Raw genomic sequence first — 18,958 nt, forward strand, 5'->3', positions numbered from 1 at the left:
CAGAGGTGGTCGTGCACACGCTCGCACAGATACTCACAGATACCAAACATAAAATCTATCTATATCTCCTGGTGTAAAGGGATGCACAGCAACCCTTCCCTGGGTTATTCCCTTAATTCATTCCTTTACCCCCTTCTGCCATCACCACCGCCCCCCCCCCCCCCCCCCCCCAACCCAGCAGCTCGCTGCCTCCCGCCGCATCTCCTCTGCCTCTCTCCGAATCTCTCCCTGCTTCTCTGGTTCTGCCCTTCCCCACCCCCTCTAGGCCTCTCCACTCCCCCTCTCCCTGGGTCCCCCTCCCCCGGACTACAACCCCCAGGCGCCCCCAGCCCCGGGCGCTGCGCATGCCCCCTGCTCCCCGCCCCCTCCCGGTTCCCCCCTCCCTCCCTTCCTCCTTACCTCCCTCCGCCCCCCTCCCCCGCGCTTCGGCTCCCGCATCCCTCCATCCGAGCCTGTGCCGCAGCCGCATCGCCACCGCAGCCCCGGCAGAGCCGAGCCCGGCCCAGGCCCCTGCCCCTGCCCGGCCCTCGGCTCGCCACCCCCGGCCCCGCCCCCGTCCGCGGGCCCCCCCCCAGCGGCTCCGGTGCCCCCCGGCGCCCCCAGACTCCGGCCTCCAGCACCGAGGCAGGAGGCAGGGAGCAGCAGCAGAGGCAGGAGGACGAGGAGGAGGAGGAGGAGGAGCCGTCGCAGGATGAAGGATCGGACTCAGGAGCTGCGGAGTGTGAGCTTGGGGGTGGGGAAATGGGGGGGCGGGACCCCAATATTGGGGGAGCGCGTGGGGGTGGAGTGGGGGAGGTGCTGGGACATGGGGGCAAATGATGGGACTGGAGGTTGGTAGTAGGGGCACCCCAGTATCTGGAGGCACCTGATGTCTCCAATGAACCTGCATTTTGGGGACAGCGGCTGGAAGAGGTTGGAGGCCATTAAGACTCAAGGGGGCAGGAGAGATTTCAGGGGCCTTGGATACCCACATTCCCAGGAGAGCCCTGGGGTCAAATCTGGGGATGGGAGAGAGTGAACATCAGGAGAGAATTGGAGGGTACTGTCTGTCATCCCCTGGGCAGATTTGCGGAATGAGAAAGATGGGGGCGGTTACTGGGCCAGGCTGAGTCTAGCGGGACCCAGATTTGGGGGGTGCTCTGGGGAAGGACACAGGTTGGGCCAGAGATGCCAACACCTGGCAGTGAATGAAGTGGATGTCTGTGTGTGCACGCGTGTGTTGCTCCCTGTGGGGAGGGGGCACCTCTCAGAGGCAGGGAGGGAAGTGGTGGCCTCAGGAGACAGCCAGAGGGCCAAGGCCTGAGATTGGGTGACCCCAGAGGTGGGAGTTGGGGCTGCAGGGGAGAGGGGGAGGAGGTTCCATGCACAGGGCCACGGAACTGGGTTTTGTGACATGGACTGCTTTGCTGGGGGGAATTGGGGCATTCTGAACAGTCAGGGGCAGGTTGATGTGGACCCCTGGTCTGCAGGCCTGAAGAGGCCTAGCTCCAGGAGTCTGGCCAGGCACTATGTGTTTGGGTGACAGGGGGAGGAGGGCGGCACTGATGTCCGCAGTGAAGGCTGCTATTTGGAGGGGCTGGGGAGTGGGGGCTTAATGAGAATGGTTTCTAGGGTAGGGAGAATGCTGGGGAATTTGTAGAAATGACCTGGGGGCCCAGAAGGCAAAGCTGACAGCTTGCTCTGTGCTCCAGGCCTGTGGTGTGATGTTACTAAAGTACTAGCCCCGGCCATGATGTATCCTGATGCACTGGGTCTTTCTCAGGAGGAGCCTGTTGGTGGTTCCCTGCTCCCAGGGTTGTTACCCCATTTGACAGATGAGGAGACTGAGGTTTGGAGGTAGCAGGAACTTGTCCAAGGTCACCAAGCAAGTGGGTGGGAGGATCAGACTGGAATCTGGGTTTCCAGTCTGGCAAGTTGACACGTGTCTCTGCTTTTTTGGTCTTTGAAACAGAAGTCTGAACACTGGGGGTAAAAAGCTCTGTCTTTGGAGAGCCCCTGGATATGGGGGTGGGAAACCAGATTACAGAAAACAAGAGGAAGGGGCTTGAAGATAAGTGACTGTCATCTCTGGGGAAAGACGGGTTGGCAGATGAGAAGGAAGAAGAAACTGGTGGTTGAATAGGGAATTTTGAAGTTTTCTTTATTAAACTTCCACTGAATGTAAGGGTCAGGCATCTAGAAAATGGTAATAATAAAAACAACTAACCCCCTAGTGCCAGATATTGTTTTGAGTGTTTTATTCATATTTACTCATTTTGATCCTCACCTCAACCCTGGTACTAGTCTGATTCCATTTTACAGATAAGGAAATTGAAGCCCAGAGACATTAAGTATCAGGGATCAGCGTTCTGGATCAGAGTCACATAGCTAGTAAAAGGCAGGCAAGCAGCGGGCCCCATCACTGGTGCTCTAAACTCCCTTTCTCTCGCCATGCACTTTTCAAAGCAGGTTGCTGTTTTTAATCTCATTGGACCCTCACTGACCTCCTGGTAAGGTATGTGGACTAAGAGACTACCTCATTTTAAAGCTGAGGAAACTGATGCCCAGAGTGGGTAAATAACTTGCCCAAGGTCACACAGCCATCAAGTGAGGAATGTGAATTTGAACCCAGATCCCCTGCTGCCAGGACAATTCTATCACTCTAAAACCCAGAGAAATGGAAAGCCGTTGAGGTGAGGTAGTGGTGAAATCATGGTATAATTAGAGGGGCGGGGGGGGGGGGGTGGGAAGCTCCAAGACAAGGATGGAAGGGGAGGCAGGGCATGGAGTCCTCTTCCACATAGGTGAGGGAGGCAAGGAGGCCTGTCTGCTGGGGCTGCAGGGGGTAGGCAGTGTTGGGGGGGGGTGGCATGGAGGGGTAAAAGGAGTTGGGTAAGTGCTGGTGGCTCTGGTGTTAGTCACAGCTCAGAGAGACTAGAGATTTGGGAGGGGGTGGGTGGGGTGGGGAGAAGCTGCCAGATGTAAGGAGTGCAAGGGTCTCCCCATCAGAGTTGAGAGCGAGGAGACTGGGAAGCAGGAGAGACCGGGCAGGGTGTTGGAGGCCTGGTTAAGAGGTCTCTGAGATGCTGAGAGTAGTGGGGGGCAGTAGTGGGAGGGGATGTCAGCTCAGGGGACCTGATCATCTTCCCAACAATACTTTCGAGTTCCCCTGGGAACTCAGATCTGTTTATCAAATACCCTGTGAGGGCACAGATTTGGGAGTCAGACTGTCTGGGTTCAAATCCTAGCTTTGCTACTTCCTGTGTCACCTTGGGTTAGGTTTCTTAACCTCTCTGGTCCTCAGTTTCTTCATGTTTGAATTGGGAGTAATAATAGTACCCGTTTGCAGGATTGTCCCAAGGATTGAAATTAGGTAATATCAAAAAGTACCAAGAAGGGGCCTGGGCACAGCAGGGCCCTGTGAGTGTTTATTATTCCACATTTGACTTGCTTGTTTCCCTTGAACCTCATATCAGCCCCCTGGGATGGGCAGGATGTGACCCCTAATTTATTTTGGAGTAGACTGAGGGCCAGAGAGGCAACCGGACCAAGGTCAAACAGCTGTTAATGGCAGAGCTAGTGTTGAACCAGGGTTTTCTGTTTTCCAGTTCACCAAGCACCTTTGGGCATGAGTTGGGAGGTGCTGGACTGGAGTGGAGGCTATGATGGGGAGTTAATCCGCTGGATTGTTGTCCCAGGGTCCAAGGAGCAGGGCCAGGGTCAGGGCCAGGGCTCAAGAGGAGAGAACGGGAGCAAGTGAGTTGGAGAGGAAGATTGGGGAGGGAGAGAAGCCTGTGGGGTTGCATGGTGAACTGTGGAGTGGGAAGGCAGGAGGCCTGGGGGGTGGGGAAGATGAGGCCTGTAGGGAAGGAGGCTCAAATTTGAGGCCGGGTGGGAATGGGGGCCGTTAAAGGACAAGTCACACACTCTAAGGACAGGAACTGAGTCATCTATGTAGTACTTAGGTATGGGATAGGCACAGGGAGGACTTTCAGTGGTAGACCTGAAATAGTGAAAGAGCAGCCCAGTGTGAGAGGGCAGGGATCAGGAGAACCCTGGTGATGGACCACTGCCCCCCGGCTGCACAGGGCGCATTTCTGCTGTGCAAGCACAGCAAGTTCACCCCTGCCTCAGGGCTTTTGCACTTGCTGTTCCTTCTGTTGGTCCCCCTGTTTTGAACGCTCTTCCCTCTGCCTGGACCACTAATCCCTCTGACTTGAATTCTGTGTCATCAAATGTCACCCACCCCCAGAAAGGCCCTCCCTGACCATCCTGGGCCACCCCTGATAGCCATTTCTCCCTCTCACTGGGTTCATCTCCCTGCTTGCCAGTTAGCATAGTCTGAAATCGTCTTGTTCATTCTTCGTCTCCCTCCAATAGAACGTCAGCTCCTTGGAGCTAGGACCTTCTTCCTGTCTTGTCCACCTCTGTGTTCTCAGCAGCAGCTAGAGAACTTGGCTCTGCTCATACATAGCTGCCACGTGAATGAGTGATTCAGTGGGGCACAGGGAGGATGAGGAAGGGAGTAGGGGGGTAAGGAGGGAGGGCAGAGCGGCAAGGTTGGGGGAGGGAGGGCGATGCTGGGTGCTGGGAGGGCAGAGAGGCCCAGTCAGGGAGACAGATGGACAGGAGTGGGGGTGCGGTGGAAAGAGGCTGCTGCCTCTAGATCAAATGATGTTTGCACCCCTGAGGAGCACCTGTGAGCATGTGTGTGCGGTGCGTGTTGGCACACGTGTGTTTACATACACACACGCGCACTCTGACTTTTCTGTCACCCAACACCAGGCTCTTTCTGCCTCTGTGTTAGTCACCTTCTTACCATCTGTCTCTGATCTCTGATCTCTGACCTGCTAGCTCACTCTGTCCCCCTCCTTCCATCCACGCATCTGTCTATGTGGTCTCCCCACACCAACGTACACGAGGGCCCTTGTATCTCTGATGGGGAAAGACTGAAGCTAGAGACTTGGATCTGATGCCCCCTATTCCCAAGGCGGTTCCAGAAGGTGCCCAGGACCTCTGCACTCTGTCACTTCATCCTTTCAAGCACTTGAGGAATTGGTGAGTAGGAAGAGCAGCGACTGTGAGTTTAAACCCAGGTGCCGCCCTGTCAGCACCCCATACAGCACCCACTGGATAATCTTGAGCAAGTCACTTAATCTCTCTGTGCCTCAGTTTCCTCATCTGTCAAATGGGTATAAGAATCGTATCTACTTCATGGAGTGGTTATAAGAGACACTCAAGGCACTTTGGACAGGGCCCAGCTCACTGCAATCTGTAAACATGTGTTAGATTTCTTATCTTCTTCATTTTGCATATGAGGAAACTGAAGCTTGAGTTGTCCGTAAAGCAGATCGAGCGAGCGCATACAATCGTCTTTTTCTGGGTAATCTCATCTGCCCATAGCCTGCATTCTTTTAGGCTGGCCAACTTCTTCCAGAAATGGAGGCCATGCTCATTAGTGAACATGCACACTGCAGAGCAGGGAGGGCCCTTGGTGCACCAGGCTGCCCTTTTTGCAAATGAACTGGGGCTCAGAGAAGGGCTGAGATTTGCCTAGGATCACAGAATAGGGCAAGGGAAGGTAGAATTCCTGGCTTCCTGTCTGGGCTCTTCCTGCAGCCTGGCCCCTTACTGGTTATCTCCCCTGGCCACAGGAGTTCAGCAGTACTGGGGACACAGCAGAGCAGGACTGCGGGGACAGATCCTGGGATTAGCACCAGGCAGGTCAAGTCTCACCTCTGGCTTTATTTGCTGTGAAGCCTTAGGCAGGTCAGGCAACCTCTCTGAGCCTGTTTCTTCATCTATAACATGGGAGGGGCAGCAGGTAATAGCCAACCCTCACTAAACACTGCTTCTCTCTGGCAGCATTAGGCATTTTTCCTGCCTGGTTTCATTGCCTCCTCCTGCCCAGCATTTGGAGTAGACGTTATCGCCATTCAGTGAATACAGAGGCTGAAGCTCAGAAGGCAGAAATCATGTGGCTTTGCAGCTGCTAACCTGGGCAAGTTCTTCAGGCTCTCTGTGCCTCAGTTTCCCCATCTATAAAAGGGGGCTATAACAATATCTACCTCAGGAGGCTATTGTGAGAATTAAAGGGACAAATGTACACACAGGGCATAGAATGGTGCCCAGCTCGTTCTAACACGCTTTGTAAATGTTTGCCATAATTATAATTATGCTAGCCAGTGATCTTTATAGACTTTACATAAAGATTAAATGAGATAACAAGAATATAAGACCTATGTGGAAGGTGTTATTATAAAATAATATTTTCCTAGGATTTCGGGGCACAGAGCCTCACCCAGATTGGGCCTTAGCAGGAGCTGACCTGAGCGAGAAAACATGTGGTGGCAGAGTTGGTGGAAGGAGGTGGCCTGGTCTCAAGCCTTAGAAGGGGCTGTGGGGGAGGTCTGTCTTAGATGCCTATGATTTCCAGCCCATTCAGCCCAGGTGCCCTTGGACAAGTCACTTCCCTTCTCCACCTCTGACCTCCTGTTCCCTCATCTGTGAAATGGGGACACTGATATTTGCTCAGCCTCTCTCTCAGGGCTGTGTGGTGAGGATCAAAAGGGATTATAGATGGAAAAGTGTTTGTACCCTGTAGAGGATTATTAGCTCTCGGGCCTCTACCTTTCTTCCTCTCTCAAGGACAAGGAAACAGGCAGCCAGGGATGTCCCAGGGCAAAACCTAAGGGAACTGGCTCTGGGAACAACAGTAGAGAGGGAAATTAGACTTTAGAAAATCAAAAGTCAGTGTGGGAAAGTGACAGAACAGGAAAGTTCCCAGGCACCTGAGCCAGAGACACGCCTCATGACCGGTGGGCAGCTGGGCAGAGGGCCGAAGTCAGAGAAGTGGCAGAGGAATGGCTTTGGCTGTAGGGGAGGGAGACCTTGTGGGGCAGCTGGCTTGAGGACACAGTATCAGGGGAAGCCAGTGGGTCCTCAGAGATGAGATGAGCATCCCAGAGCCCCTCCGGGCCAAAGTTTATCGGGATAGCCCTGGTCTGGTGGAGACTTGAGAAGCCTGATGTCCTATCAGAGTCCCCGAGCCCGGCCTGGTATTACCTCTCCTTCTGAGGGCAGCTGTGGGCAGACAGAGGAGCCTCCCTTTCCCAGGGGATGTTTGGGATGGTCTGGAAATTAAATGTAAGTGCTGAACACATTTTCTGACATGGGGTGGGGCCCAGCGTCTGTGGGGAGAATCCCTTGAGTTCCATTTGGGCAGGAAGCTGGGGTGGCATTGAGAGTGTGCAGCTGGAGGGCTCCTCCCGGTGCTGCTGGGGCTCTGCTGATTCCGAGTTCACTTGGCTGCCTAGATTGCATCTAGGTCCCATCTGGCTCTGTCTAGGTTCGATCTGAGCTTGTCTGGGATCTGTCTGCCCCGAGTCTAGTTCGGTTGAAGCCTGTCTGGTTTCTGTCAGATCCTGTCTGTGATCTGCTCGGACCCTGTTGAGGTTCCGTGTGAGTGCTTGTCTTTAGATCCCAACAGGCTCTACCCCAAGTGGACACTTTTGGATCCTGTCTTGATTTCATTCAGGCTTTGGTAGTCAGATTCTTTTGGCTAGGTTCTTTCTGGAGGTCTGGGTGAACTCTGTTTCAATTTCTACTGGGGCCGATTAGAGCTCCTCATGTAATTAAGCTTGACAGGCTCAGCTTTTGTCCTCAGACTTCTGTCCCAAGCAGAGAAGAGTCTCAAGCCCAGAGTGTGTAGCACCGGGGAGCCCACCCTGTCCCCTCTCTTCTTCCCCAGCTCTGAATGAGTGTGCCGACCTGAGGGTCAGAGAGGCACAGAGGGCCCTCCCGAATGTCCCTGGGGTTGCCACACGTGTCAGAGGGCAGCTTTGCCGTGTGTGGGTGAACATCAGCATGCCAGCGTCTCTCCGTGTGGGTGTCAGTGGGCCTATTTCTGTGTGTCTTGTGTGTCAGCCCTTCTGTCCGTGTCACTGGTCTGTCTGACGGTGGCGGTGGTGGTGGTGGTGTGGGTGGGTAAATCCCTTTGTGTCTCTGAGCCCTGGGGGTGGAGGGCTGAGCAGCTGCAGGTTGCAACTGGGAAATCCAAGCAAGTGAGAGTAGGTGGGTGTGAAGTTGGGAGAGGCTGGATGAAAGAAGTGAATACGAGGGGCAGAGCAGCTGAGGGGGTGAGCGCAGGCAGCGGGAGGAAGACGCAGGGAGCCAGGGAGGTGGGGGTGCTGCCTGTGGCTCTCCTCCAGCCCTCCCTGGACTTGACTGCTTGCTCAACTTGGCGCCCGCAGCTGGCAGTGAAGTGACCTTGCACAGGGGACGTGGCTGGCCAGGTGGAAGCTGGAGGGGAGCAAAGTAAGGCCTGGGCAGGAGCGGCTGGGAGGGATGGTGGACAGGGTCAGGATCCTGGGCCTCCATTCCAGACCCCAGATGTTGCAAGGCTGACGTTTAGCCAGTTCATATGATACCGGTTCACAGCAGCTGTCCTGAGTGTCACCCACCTCCAGGGTGACTGGGCCAATTCCACCCTTGAGAGGGTGCCTTTTTCTGATTCCCTCCACCCTGTCCTTTGGGCTGTTGGCCACCTGGCTTCCGGGACCCCGTTCCACAAGAGAGCCAGTGTTCATTCTGACTGCTTGGTGCCCTTGCGTATGACCTGCATATGACCTGCCCCCCCCCCCCCCGCATATGACCTCTCCCAAGACCTCTGCTCTGAGCCTAGAGCTGGGAGCATCAGACTCAGGGTAGGGACTGTTCATGGATTCTGCCTCTCTTGCCTCCCAGGCGAAAGACAGTGATGATGAAGAGGAGGTGGTCCATGTGGATCGGGACCACTTCATGGATGAGTTCTTTGAACAGGTAACTGAGCTTCCGATGCTCTCAGACCCAGAAGCTGGCCCCCAGCCAACAACTTCCTTTGCCCTGTTCCCGCCCCTGCTCTCCACTTCTACACCCCCTTGGCCCTTAGATCTTGCCCATTTACCTGAACCCTGACTGAGCCCCCGGGGCCCCTTGCCTGGCTCAGCGACTTGGCTGGGTATAGCTGATTTGCTGCTCCAGGTGGAAGAGATCCGGGGCTGCATTGAGAAGCTGTCAGAGGATGTGGAGCAAGTGAAAAAACAGCACAGTGCCATCCTGGCCGCCCCCAACCCAGATGAGAGTGAGTGCTGCTTCTGGGTGGCTGTAAGGGGGATGGGGTTAGACAAGTAGGGGAGTGGTGTAGGGGGTCTGGGCTCCCGTCCATACGTGTCATCCTCTCTGGCTCTGTCCCCAGAGACCAAACAGGAGCTGGAGGACCTCACCGCAGACATCAAGAAGACTGCCAACAAGGTTCGGTCCAAGTTGAAAGGTGAGGAATGCAATCCCCAGACTAAGGAGGAAAACAACTGTGCCCTCGTTGGACCAAACATGCCTTTCTATAAGGAACGTCTACAAATTTCCAGGACCCAGATTCCTAAACAGTGAGAAAGCGCAAACCCCCCAGATTCCCCTCCTTGCTCCAGATTCTTTGGAGAAAGATACACGAGAAGGAAGTGTGTGTGTGTGTGGGGGGGGTTGTCCAAGTTGTGTCTGCACTCTGCTGGATCCATCAGCATGAAGGTCCACCAGAAAATACAGTCTACCAAGTGGCTTTAGTTTCATTAAATCCTTATTTCTCCAGAACAGGTGCCGGGCCTAGCGCTAAGCACCCAGTAGGTGGGCTCAGCAAATGCTTCTGAATTGGTATCGTCGGCTCAGGACAGATTGGACTGTGTGGCTGACATCAGGAGCTGGCAAGCTTTCAGGAGGGACCTGCCAAATGCTTATGTATTTGCTCTAATTTAAGGACTTGGGTGCTGGTAATAACCACCTTCCCTCAAAGCATTGTGGGTTGGGAACCTCCTTGTCTGCTGGTGCCAGGGGAATAGCAGTGTTACCGTGAGGTGGTAATTCAGTATTAGAAAACATTTGCCAGGCACCTACTTTGTCTGAGGCACATTGCTGGGCTTTGGGGAAGAGGTGTCATGTCAGATGCCTGGCCTTGAGCATACTAACCTTTGTCCAGAGAGAGGAGAACAGGGACTCCATGCCTTCCCCGAGTCAGTGGGAGGTCATGTGTGAGCCTCCAGTGCTGATCTGTAAAAATAAGCCCTTTACACTTGTGTGCTGGAAAGGAAAATGGCCCAAACTGGGAGTGCATTAAGTATAAATCCAGACAGACGGAGTTCAACTTCCATCATCAACTCAGTTCTGGACAGCTTCCATCATCAACACATTCCTCACCTCAACTTTCTCATTGGTACAGTAAGAAAAACAGAAGCAATTTCAAAGCAGGTTTTTGGTTTTGTGTGTGTGGTTTTTTTTGTAGCAATTTTTTTTTTCCTCTAAATGAAATCTTACAGAGAACTCCAGTATATACAACACGTAAAAGTCATGCTATTCTGGCTGTACTGGGGTTGGGAGACCCAGGGCCCTACCCGCCTCGCCTCCCCTTTACTCCTGGCAACAGTCCTTGAAGTTCTTTCTCAGAAGCAGGGTTCCATGGAACACCATTTAAAAATTCCTGGGCTAGGAAACCAATTTGACAATAAATTTCATATAAAAAAAAAAAAAATTCCTGGGCTCAAAGATTTCTTTGGGCCCATTGAGCTCTGACCTTAACACTCTCTATAAGACCAAGAGGTGGCTCCATGGATCATGAGTCCAGGAACAGACCAAGAAAGAACCCAGAGAAAGTAGGAGTGATGTAGAGAAGCTGACCTTCCAGGCCTCCAGAAAAAGAGAGGAAATTTTCTTCTTCTCCATCTTTCTCCAGCTATTTTGGTGGCATGAGCTTGGGCTTTGTGTGTGACCTTGGGTCAGTTGTTTTACCCATTTGAACCTCAGCTTCTAGTGTAAAACATGGACTGAATTCCTAGGATTGTTGTAGGAAGTCAGTGAGGTCCTGTAAAGGCCCCCTCACTCCATGGCTTGGCTCCAGTCCCAAGCCTGACAATAGGGTCCCAGTATGGGCCGGAGGCTCTGACTTCCCTGGGTGTGTGTTCCTGTGCTTTTCCAGCAGCAGGTGGGCCAGAGGTGTCACTCAGTTACTGTGCCCACCATTGCAGGTAGGGGAGCATCGGGGGTGCTATTCAGCCCCATATCTCCCCTGCTGCCAGCAGAAGAGAAGTGATGTTCTCAAGAATGGCCTGGAGGCCCTTCCAGGTCTGGAGGGCCTGGTTGATTCATCCCTGCTGCATTTTCAGAGCACTGTAGATCTTATCACACACAAGCTCTTTTTTAGAAAATTTGAATGATAGATGTTAGGAGTGCATGATCCAGAAGCAGGAATCCCAGTTCATCTGTGCAGCTTTTCCAGAACATCTTGTAGAAGTGGGAATTCCCAAATTAGGGGTCACCTTGCAGGGCTGGGGGAGAGCTATTTTCTATTGGAACATCCCTCCCTCACCCTAGGATTTTGGAAGAAAAGGGCGGCCACTAGAACCTGACTCACCTGGAAGTGCCTGCCTTCTGCCAGAAAAACCTCAGGATGGGTTCCTGCCCTCTTTCCAGAGGCCTTAGGAAATGGAGAGTTCTCCACATACTGGAGACCCTCCAGTGGACTGGGCCCACACCCCCCTCAGTGGGGTTAAGCACGAGTTACAGCTGTGGGACTTTCCAAGACCCAACACTTCCTCCTGAACAAGTAGCCCCTTTCTGTCTGGTGACCCGGGAACCCTCAACCTCCCCTCCTACCTGCCTTCCAGACGCCCTGAAACGTCTGTCCCTCTATTCACCCGCCTCCTGCCCCTGCCCCTTGGATCCTCTACTGTCTGCCCTCGCCATGGGTGTGACATCTCTTCACAGGCCTGGGGCCTGCCTCGGGGTGTCGACCTTTCCTACGTCCCGGACCCCTGCCCCACATGCCCCGGGTCTCCCGCCGGTCACTGCACCCTCTCTCCCGTAGCGATCGAGCAAAGCATTGAACAAGAGGAGGGGCTGAACCGTTCCTCCGCGGACCTGCGCATCCGCAAGACCCAGGTAGGAGGTGGCAGCCTGGCGGGGTTGGGGGGGAGCCGGATCCGACGGGGGAGGACTCCTGGCGGGAGCCAGGCGAAAAGATAGTGGGCGGGCCAGAGCCGAGCAAAGCGCTGGGCGTGGCCAGTGAGGAGCCTGGGCGGGGTTATGGCGGGAGGGCGGGGCTGGGCCCTGTCTCCCAGCTCTGGTTGGGACCCCGCTGGTTAGCGAGTTGAATGGGGGACCTGGCGCGGGGGCGTCCAGGGACTGAGCAATTGTCTAGGGTTGGGATCGCAGCGCGAGTTAAAGAAGGGCCATAGGCCATCTCGGCACCTCCCCCCTCCACTGCCTCCTTGACCTCTCCTGATGTGTCTGTACCCCTACCCTAGCACTCCACACTCTCCCGGAAGTTCGTGGAAGTAATGACCGAATATAATGCGACCCAGTCCAAGTACCGGGACCGCTGCAAGGACCGGATCCAGCGGCAGCTGGAGATCAGTGCGTGTACCCCCTTTCAAAATCCCCAGGCTTGCCCCAGCCCTCTTCCAGGCCCTTCCTCTCCCTGGAGACCTTAAGGCTAGGTGGGGGGAGGGTGGGCTCCTGGGCCTCTGCCCCATCCCACTACTTCAGGCCCCCAGACTGGCCCAGTCCCTGAGCAGGGAGGGCTTTCTCTCCACAGCCGGAAGGACCACGACGAACGAAGAACTGGAAGACATGCTGGAGAGCGGGAAGTTGGCCATCTTCACCGATGATGTGAGCCCCGGGTGGGGGTGGGTCAGGTTTTGGAAAACATTTACTCTCTTCCCTCCCCAAGCCGAGGCCGAGCTAAGGTCCTAAGTCCACCGTGGAATAACAAAGAGTGGGAAGCCAGGACCTGGAACCGGGGAATTCCATGGGAGCAGAGCAGGAAGGCACCCCCATAAAAAAGGCCAACCTTTTAAGTAACCAGATAATGTTCTAAGCCCTTTACATATTGACAGTTACCTGCTACCTCATTCAGCCCTCACCACCACCCTCCGAGGCAGCCAGATTTCAGCGATGGGGTTAAATAACTCGTCCAAGGCCCCAGAGCCAGGATCTGGACCTGCGGTCTCCTGTCAGGGCTGGGGCTCTTCAGTGCTAAGATACACTACTCCCTCCTGAAGCGGGTCATTTCACCAAATGACTAATTTGCCTACATGTTGAAAAAATTTTTTGAAGTACCAGTTTTACTTTTGCTGACATTTTGCACCCTGCCCTTGTCATCTTCAGTGTGACTGGATGGGCTTCCCCACTGTAGTTCTTTCTCTTTGTAGATTTTGCCTTGGCCTGCCCAGTTCTGTCTCCCTGCTTCTGCTGGCAGAATGGCTCTGGTTTAGATTTCTAGACCAGAATTCAAGTATGTTCAGTGACTATCTAGCAGTTTTCAGTAAATTGTTATTTAGAGAACTGATCTTTGTTAAATTAGCTTTGAGCAATTGATTAGGGCCCGTTAACCTGGAGCCCTCCCAAACAGCTCTGCCCAGTCTCTCTGTCTGAGAACGGAGAGGAGCTTGGTGGGTTCCAAGAGGACAGAACTGATCCCCGCCAGCAAAGCCACCATCACTGCAATGGAAACGCATCATTACAATGCAGGGTGGTTGGGATCTTGCCTGAGGGATGCCCTGCCTGCAGACAGGCCCTAAGGTAGTGGTTAACTACTGGAGTCAGGGAAAGATTCCTGGGGGGAGTAGCATTGAGCTGTGCTTTAAGAAACAAGGAACATTTGGACATGGTGAGATGGGCAAAGGGCCCACTAGACAAAGGGCACAGATTGAACAAAGACAGGGAGAGGGAACCACTTGCCAAACAGCCATTGAATGATTTGGGCTCATAGGATATGTAGGAGATGAGGGCAGAAAGGGAGACTGAACCCTGGCTAGAGTAAAGGTGTGTAACCTGTGGTGGTGGGGAGTGGGGAGGAATAGAGGAGAGCCCTGGAGGGTTTTAGAGCAGAGGAGTGGCTCCTCATGGAGCCTGAACAGTGAGGAGTTTGGGAAGAGAGTGGCCTGGCTCAGGCCAGGTTGTCTGCGGGGAGGAGGTATATCTGATTGTGGGTTGGAATCTCTCTCTCCCCCTGACTCTTGAGGGCTACAGTGCGTTTCTTTTTTTCTTTTTTAATGTTTATTTATTCTTGAGACAGAGAGAGAGAGAGAGAGAGAGAGAGAGAGAGAGAGAATGAGCAGGAGAGGGGCAGACAGAGAGGGAGACCCAGAATCCGAAGCAGGCTCCAGGCTCTAGGCCCTGGGCTGTCAGCACAGAGCCTGATGCGGGGCTCGAACTCATGGACCACGAGATCATGACCTGAGCCAAAGTCGGACGCTCAACTGACTGAGCCACCCAGGTGCTCCAGTGCATTTCTTTATTAGTTCTCCCCCATCTAATGTCACAGTGGCTCCAGAATGGGCACTCTGCCTTCTCCTCTGGTCCTCCTCTCCTACTTGCTTTCTCTGTTGTGTCCTCTTTCTTTACCCTGTCTGCCTTTGACCAGACGGGCGCCCCCGATGCTAGTGGTGGCTCTGCACCCCTATCTCTCTCCTCCCTGGGCTTTCCAGGTGTGTGTGTGTGTTAGAGGAAGCCCTGGGTGAGGTGGTGGGCTCAGGTTGGTTTTTATTTCTTGTATCTTAACAGGCCTCTTTTAGTGCCTTACTGTGTGCCAGGGGCTGTTGTAATCAGCGTATACATATTAACTCACTTAATGTGCACAACAAATGTGGGAGGTGGGCACTGCTATTATCCACCTTTTCTAGGTGTGGAAACCGAGGCCTAGAAAGGTTAAACGGTTTGCCCACAGTTAGAGCTGGTAAATGACAGTTGGATTTGAACCCAGATGCTCTAGCTGCAGAATCCAAACTCATGGGAGTGAAGGGTCGTCTGCAGCTCCTCCCCCCCGTCCCCCAACCCCATTGCCCTAGATCAAAATGGACTCGCAGATGACAAAGCAGGCACTGAATGAGATCGAGACGAGGCACAACGAGATCATCAAACTGGAAACCAGCATCCGAGAGCTGCATGACATGTTTGTGGACATGGCCATGCTCGTGGAAAGCCAGGTACTGCCTTTCCCGCACATTCTAGGAGTCTGCCCTACGTCCCTGGGGTTCTTTCCTTTAGCCCAACCCCTACCCTGTCCTGTGCACATCTCCTCTGCAGGGTGAGATGATTGACCGCATTGAGTACAACGTGGAACATTCCGTGGACTATGTGGAGCGAGCTGTGTCTGACACCAAGAAAGCTGTGAAATATCAGAGCAAGGCCCGGAGGGTGAGCTGGGGTGGGTGGACCTGTGGGACAGGTGGGCTGGGCTGAGCGGTCGGGGCAGGGCTCAGGCCAGGGCTGAGGTGAGTGATGAAATCCAAAGGGAGGCCTTATCTCTGGCTCTGACCTCTTCCTTTTTCTGTTTTCTCTCCCCTCCTCTTTTTCCTTACACCTGCTTCCCCATCTTTCCCTGCATCTGTCTGTCTCCCTTTATCTCTCTGTCTCTCTCCTCCTTCTTCCCTGTCACCCTTTCTGCCTGCAGAAGAAAATCATGATCATCATTTGCTGTGTGGTGCTGGGGGTGGTCTTGGCGTCATCCATTGGGGGGACGCTGGGCTTGTAGGCCCCCCCATCTCTCCCAGACCCTTCCCCCACCACATTGGGAGCAATACCCCCACCATCCCCTTCCATCCCCTGCTCCAGGCTCACCCCCAAGACAGACCCAGGCAGCCCCCCCTTCCCACCCCCCGTCAGACCCTGGAGTCCCTGGACCTCACCCTGCCATGGACCACCCCTGCCCCCGCACGTAGATAGCAGCAGGCGTGATTACACATGCACACCAACATGCATGCCGCCAGCACATGCTCGAGACGTGTGGACACCCCAGCGTGTGTGTGTACATGTGTAGATGTGTGTAGAAGCACCAAATCACCCTTCTGCCCCGCCCCCCCCCCCCCCCCCCCCCCCGCCTCAGGTCTGTGTGTCTTCTGAGCTTCCCCCTTTCACTTGGGTTGTTGTGTGTAGACTGTGGCCGGGTATAACACAGCAGCCCACCAAGCCCCGCTCTGTCTTCTGTGAATAGATGTGTGTGTGTGTGTGTGTGTGTGTGTGGCCACAGATCCACAGACACACAATTTGCGTACATGGAATTTTGTGTTTGAGTGTTTGAATCCAACACAACAGCACTTCTTCCACGGATCCCCACCTCCCCCATGTCTGCTATAGGTAGGGCCGGTCGTGAGTGTACAGACGCTCACACTCACATTCCCAGAGGATCCAGGTGGGCCCAGACACACATAGGCCATGGCAGACACCCCAGTGTGATGTTAAGCAAACCTTCCTGGCTTAGGCACCCCAGGGGCTGGCATGTGTCCCAGGGAGCGTGTGTGTGCATGTGTGTGTATTGTGAGCCTGTGGAGTTTAGCCAAGGTGAGTGGAAGCGTGTAAATAAGCTAGCTCGGCCTGTGTATACGTGTGCATTTCCCCCAGCAGGTAATGTGAGGAATACGTGTGTGTGTGTGTGTGTGTGTGCGCGCGTGTGTCTCAAGGACATGCCTGAAATTTGATGGGTCTTCTCCTCGGACAGAGCTCTCCATATTGTGCGCTGGACACCCATTTTGGGTAGGCCCAAAAATACACATTTCTGTGCTATGTGGAATACATCTGTGTGAGAGTGTGTGCGCGTGCGCCCACGTGTGTGTCTAGAGGCTTTCTACGTGGTGTGTTTCTGCCCGCCTGTGTGTTATATGCACACACGTTTGTCTCTAAAGACACGTGCCCGTCCAGGTTTGTTTATCTGGACGTATCTGCCCTCTCCCTCTCTCCCCAGAGCTGCTGACCAACATCTGGTGTGGTCACACACCGTCCCATCAACATTGTGCAACTGCAGCTTCCTGCCCTGCCAGGTTTCAGAGCCCCTGTGCACACGTGCCCACACGCCTGTGTTTCTCTGTGTCTCTGCCAGAGGGTAGACCTTTGTTGAGAGCGGGTGCACCTCGGTGTGCTCACGCATGCCCGGGCTGAGGGGGCCTCGTGCGGGGGGCCCACTGAGGCACATACATACACACAGGAACATGCACGCTCCCACGGGCGTGGTGCCCTTTCAGGCTGCACCCACTTGCATGTAGATGCCACCCAAAAGGGCTATTTGTGGGAAATGTTACTGACGAGGTGAATGTCAAGGGCCACCCCAGACAGACCGAAAATTAGGGCATTCCTGCCTTCCACACATTTACCTCCGAACTGGCCAGGGCTTGTCCTCACCACCACATCTGACACTCTGGACTCTGCCTCAGGGACTGGAACTGTTATTTCAGGAATACTGGAATGGCCGGTTGGCAGCAGCCACTCAGGGTGAGCCGAGTTCCAGGACCCATCCCCTGCCAAAATGTTGGCAATAGCTGTCCCCCCCCCCCGCCCCCGCCCGTCCCCTGGGTTGAGATTGAAGGTGAGGGCACAGGCCCGAGCTTCTGAGGGTGAAGAAAGGGCCCACTCCTCCCTCACTGTGTAGACAGCACATGCATTATGCATGGAGGGTTGGGGGGTAAGGTTGGTGGCGGGGCTGCAGGAGATGCATGAGCAAAGGACCCACATATACAGGATTGAACACACAAGAAGTACACCCTGCCCCAGGGTGGGTGGGTGTGTGCAGATTGTCTCCCGGGGTCCCACTTCATGTGAAGTGGTGTGTGTGTGTGTGTGTGTGTGTGTGTGTGAGAGAGAGAGAGAGAGAGAGAGAGGGAGGGAGGGAGGGAGACAAAGACACAGGGAGACAATGCGGATGTGACCTTCTGGAACGCAATACCCCTCCCGCCCTCACCCAGCCCAAGTAGCTTGACCCTACTTGAGCTGTGTGAGCCCTGCCTGTGTGACGCCAATATATGTAACCCCCAAGGTGGGCTCTGTTGAGGAGGGGAGCCTGTCTGTCCCTTCCAAGAATGTCCTTCTTCAGGACAGGCAGTTTGCCCCAGTGTCTGATTACAGCCCTCCTGCTCCCATCTCAGGCTTCTTTGGGGACATCAGAGCAGGCCCCAGCATCCCCACCCTTTTTCCTTCCTGCTGCCTAGCCAGGACACCCTTGTGGCCCCGGTGTTTCCGGAATTCCTACAGCCTTGGGGCCACAAGAACAAGGGTGGAGCCACGGCTGGAATGATGCTGTTGCCTCCTTGAGTGGTATTAGGCCCATAGCTGTCCATTCCTGGGTCTCCATTGGACCAGAGGATCCCCGAGGGTCTGCTGTGCCCCACCTTCTGCAAGTCCCACAGGTCATATGATGTGTTTGCTTGTTGGCTGCCGTGTCTGTACGCGTCCTGGAATGTTGTCTGGGGGCTGGTGGCTTTTGCATGTTCTTGGATGAGTGTGCTGCTCACCCTCCGTGCACCTACAACCTCCAAGCCCATGTGTGCCCTGTGGGTGGTCCTGGGCCTGGCCAGGGCTCGCTGCTTCCCCGTCCCCTTTCTCCCTAGCCCCGCCTCTCATGAAGCACACTGCGTGTCCATCCCATGTGCCTGTGGGTCGATGCACGCTCTTGCCACGCCTTGAGCGTGTGTACATGATGTGTTCTATGCATTCACCCTGTCCCCCCAGCCTGCCCCGCAGAGGACAAGATGGGTGGCGCCCGGCTCCCTTCTTCCCCCCACTGCCCCCTTCCCGCTGTGCAGCCGTGTGCGTTGGCGTGTGTTTCCGTGTCGCTGGCGTGTCACGTGATGTAGCCGTGTTTGCTGACATGAGCCCTTGCCCCTCCTGTTTCTCCGTTGGTTTCTAGAGCTCTTTCCCTTTCCTCCCCAGAGGGGACAGGACTCCTGGGGCCTGGCTGGGGGCCCAGAGCCAGGCCACCCTCTCCTGTTAGCCCTCAGAGTCCCATTTCTCTCTATTGGTGACCAAGTTGCAAATGGATAAAACACAGGAAAATTCTGCCCCGCCCCCTGCCCTGCATGTCCTGTCCCCAGAGCCCCCCCCCCACCCCCACCCCGGGCCGGGTCGGGCCCCGTGGGACGGGAGAAATAGCAACCAATCCAACAGCGGGCGTGCTGTGTGCTCACTTCCT

General features: G+C 54.7%; 1 protein-coding gene across 1 annotated transcript; it reads left to right on the forward strand.

The window, feature by feature from the left end:
- The first annotated feature begins 419 nt into the window (after nt 1-419).
- Nucleotides 420-18,937, forward strand: STX1B (syntaxin 1B). Its single transcript, XM_086692354.1, has 10 exons — nt 420-721; nt 8,725-8,799; nt 9,001-9,100; nt 9,215-9,289; nt 11,867-11,940; nt 12,306-12,414; nt 12,596-12,669; nt 14,850-14,987; nt 15,088-15,198; nt 15,455-18,937. Exons 1-10 carry the CDS (start codon nt 692-694, stop codon nt 15,533-15,535), a joined length of 867 nt encoding a protein of 288 aa, XP_086548480.1. The 5' UTR covers nt 420-691; the 3' UTR covers nt 15,536-18,937.
- The last annotated feature ends 21 nt before the right edge of the window (nt 18,938-18,958 follow it).

The sequence above is a fragment of the Puma concolor genome, chromosome E3 (assembly GCF_028749965.1).
Source record: "Puma concolor isolate L17-30 chromosome E3, mPumCon1.1.hap2, whole genome shotgun sequence".
NCBI classification, from domain to species: Eukaryota; Metazoa; Chordata; class Mammalia; order Carnivora; family Felidae; genus Puma; species Puma concolor.

Bases quoted from the DNA above. Each gene is read 5' to 3' on its own strand.
- STX1B (XM_086692354.1), top strand. From the start codon at position 692: ATGAAGGATCGGACTCAGGAGCTGCGGAGT. The intron at 11,941-12,305 runs GTAGGAGGTGGC...CCCCTACCCTAG, and splicing joins TGCGCATCCGCAAGACCCAG to CACTCCACACTCTCCCGGAA. The intron at 15,199-15,454 runs GTGAGCTGGGGT...TTCTGCCTGCAG, and splicing joins ATCAGAGCAAGGCCCGGAGG to AAGAAAATCATGATCATCAT.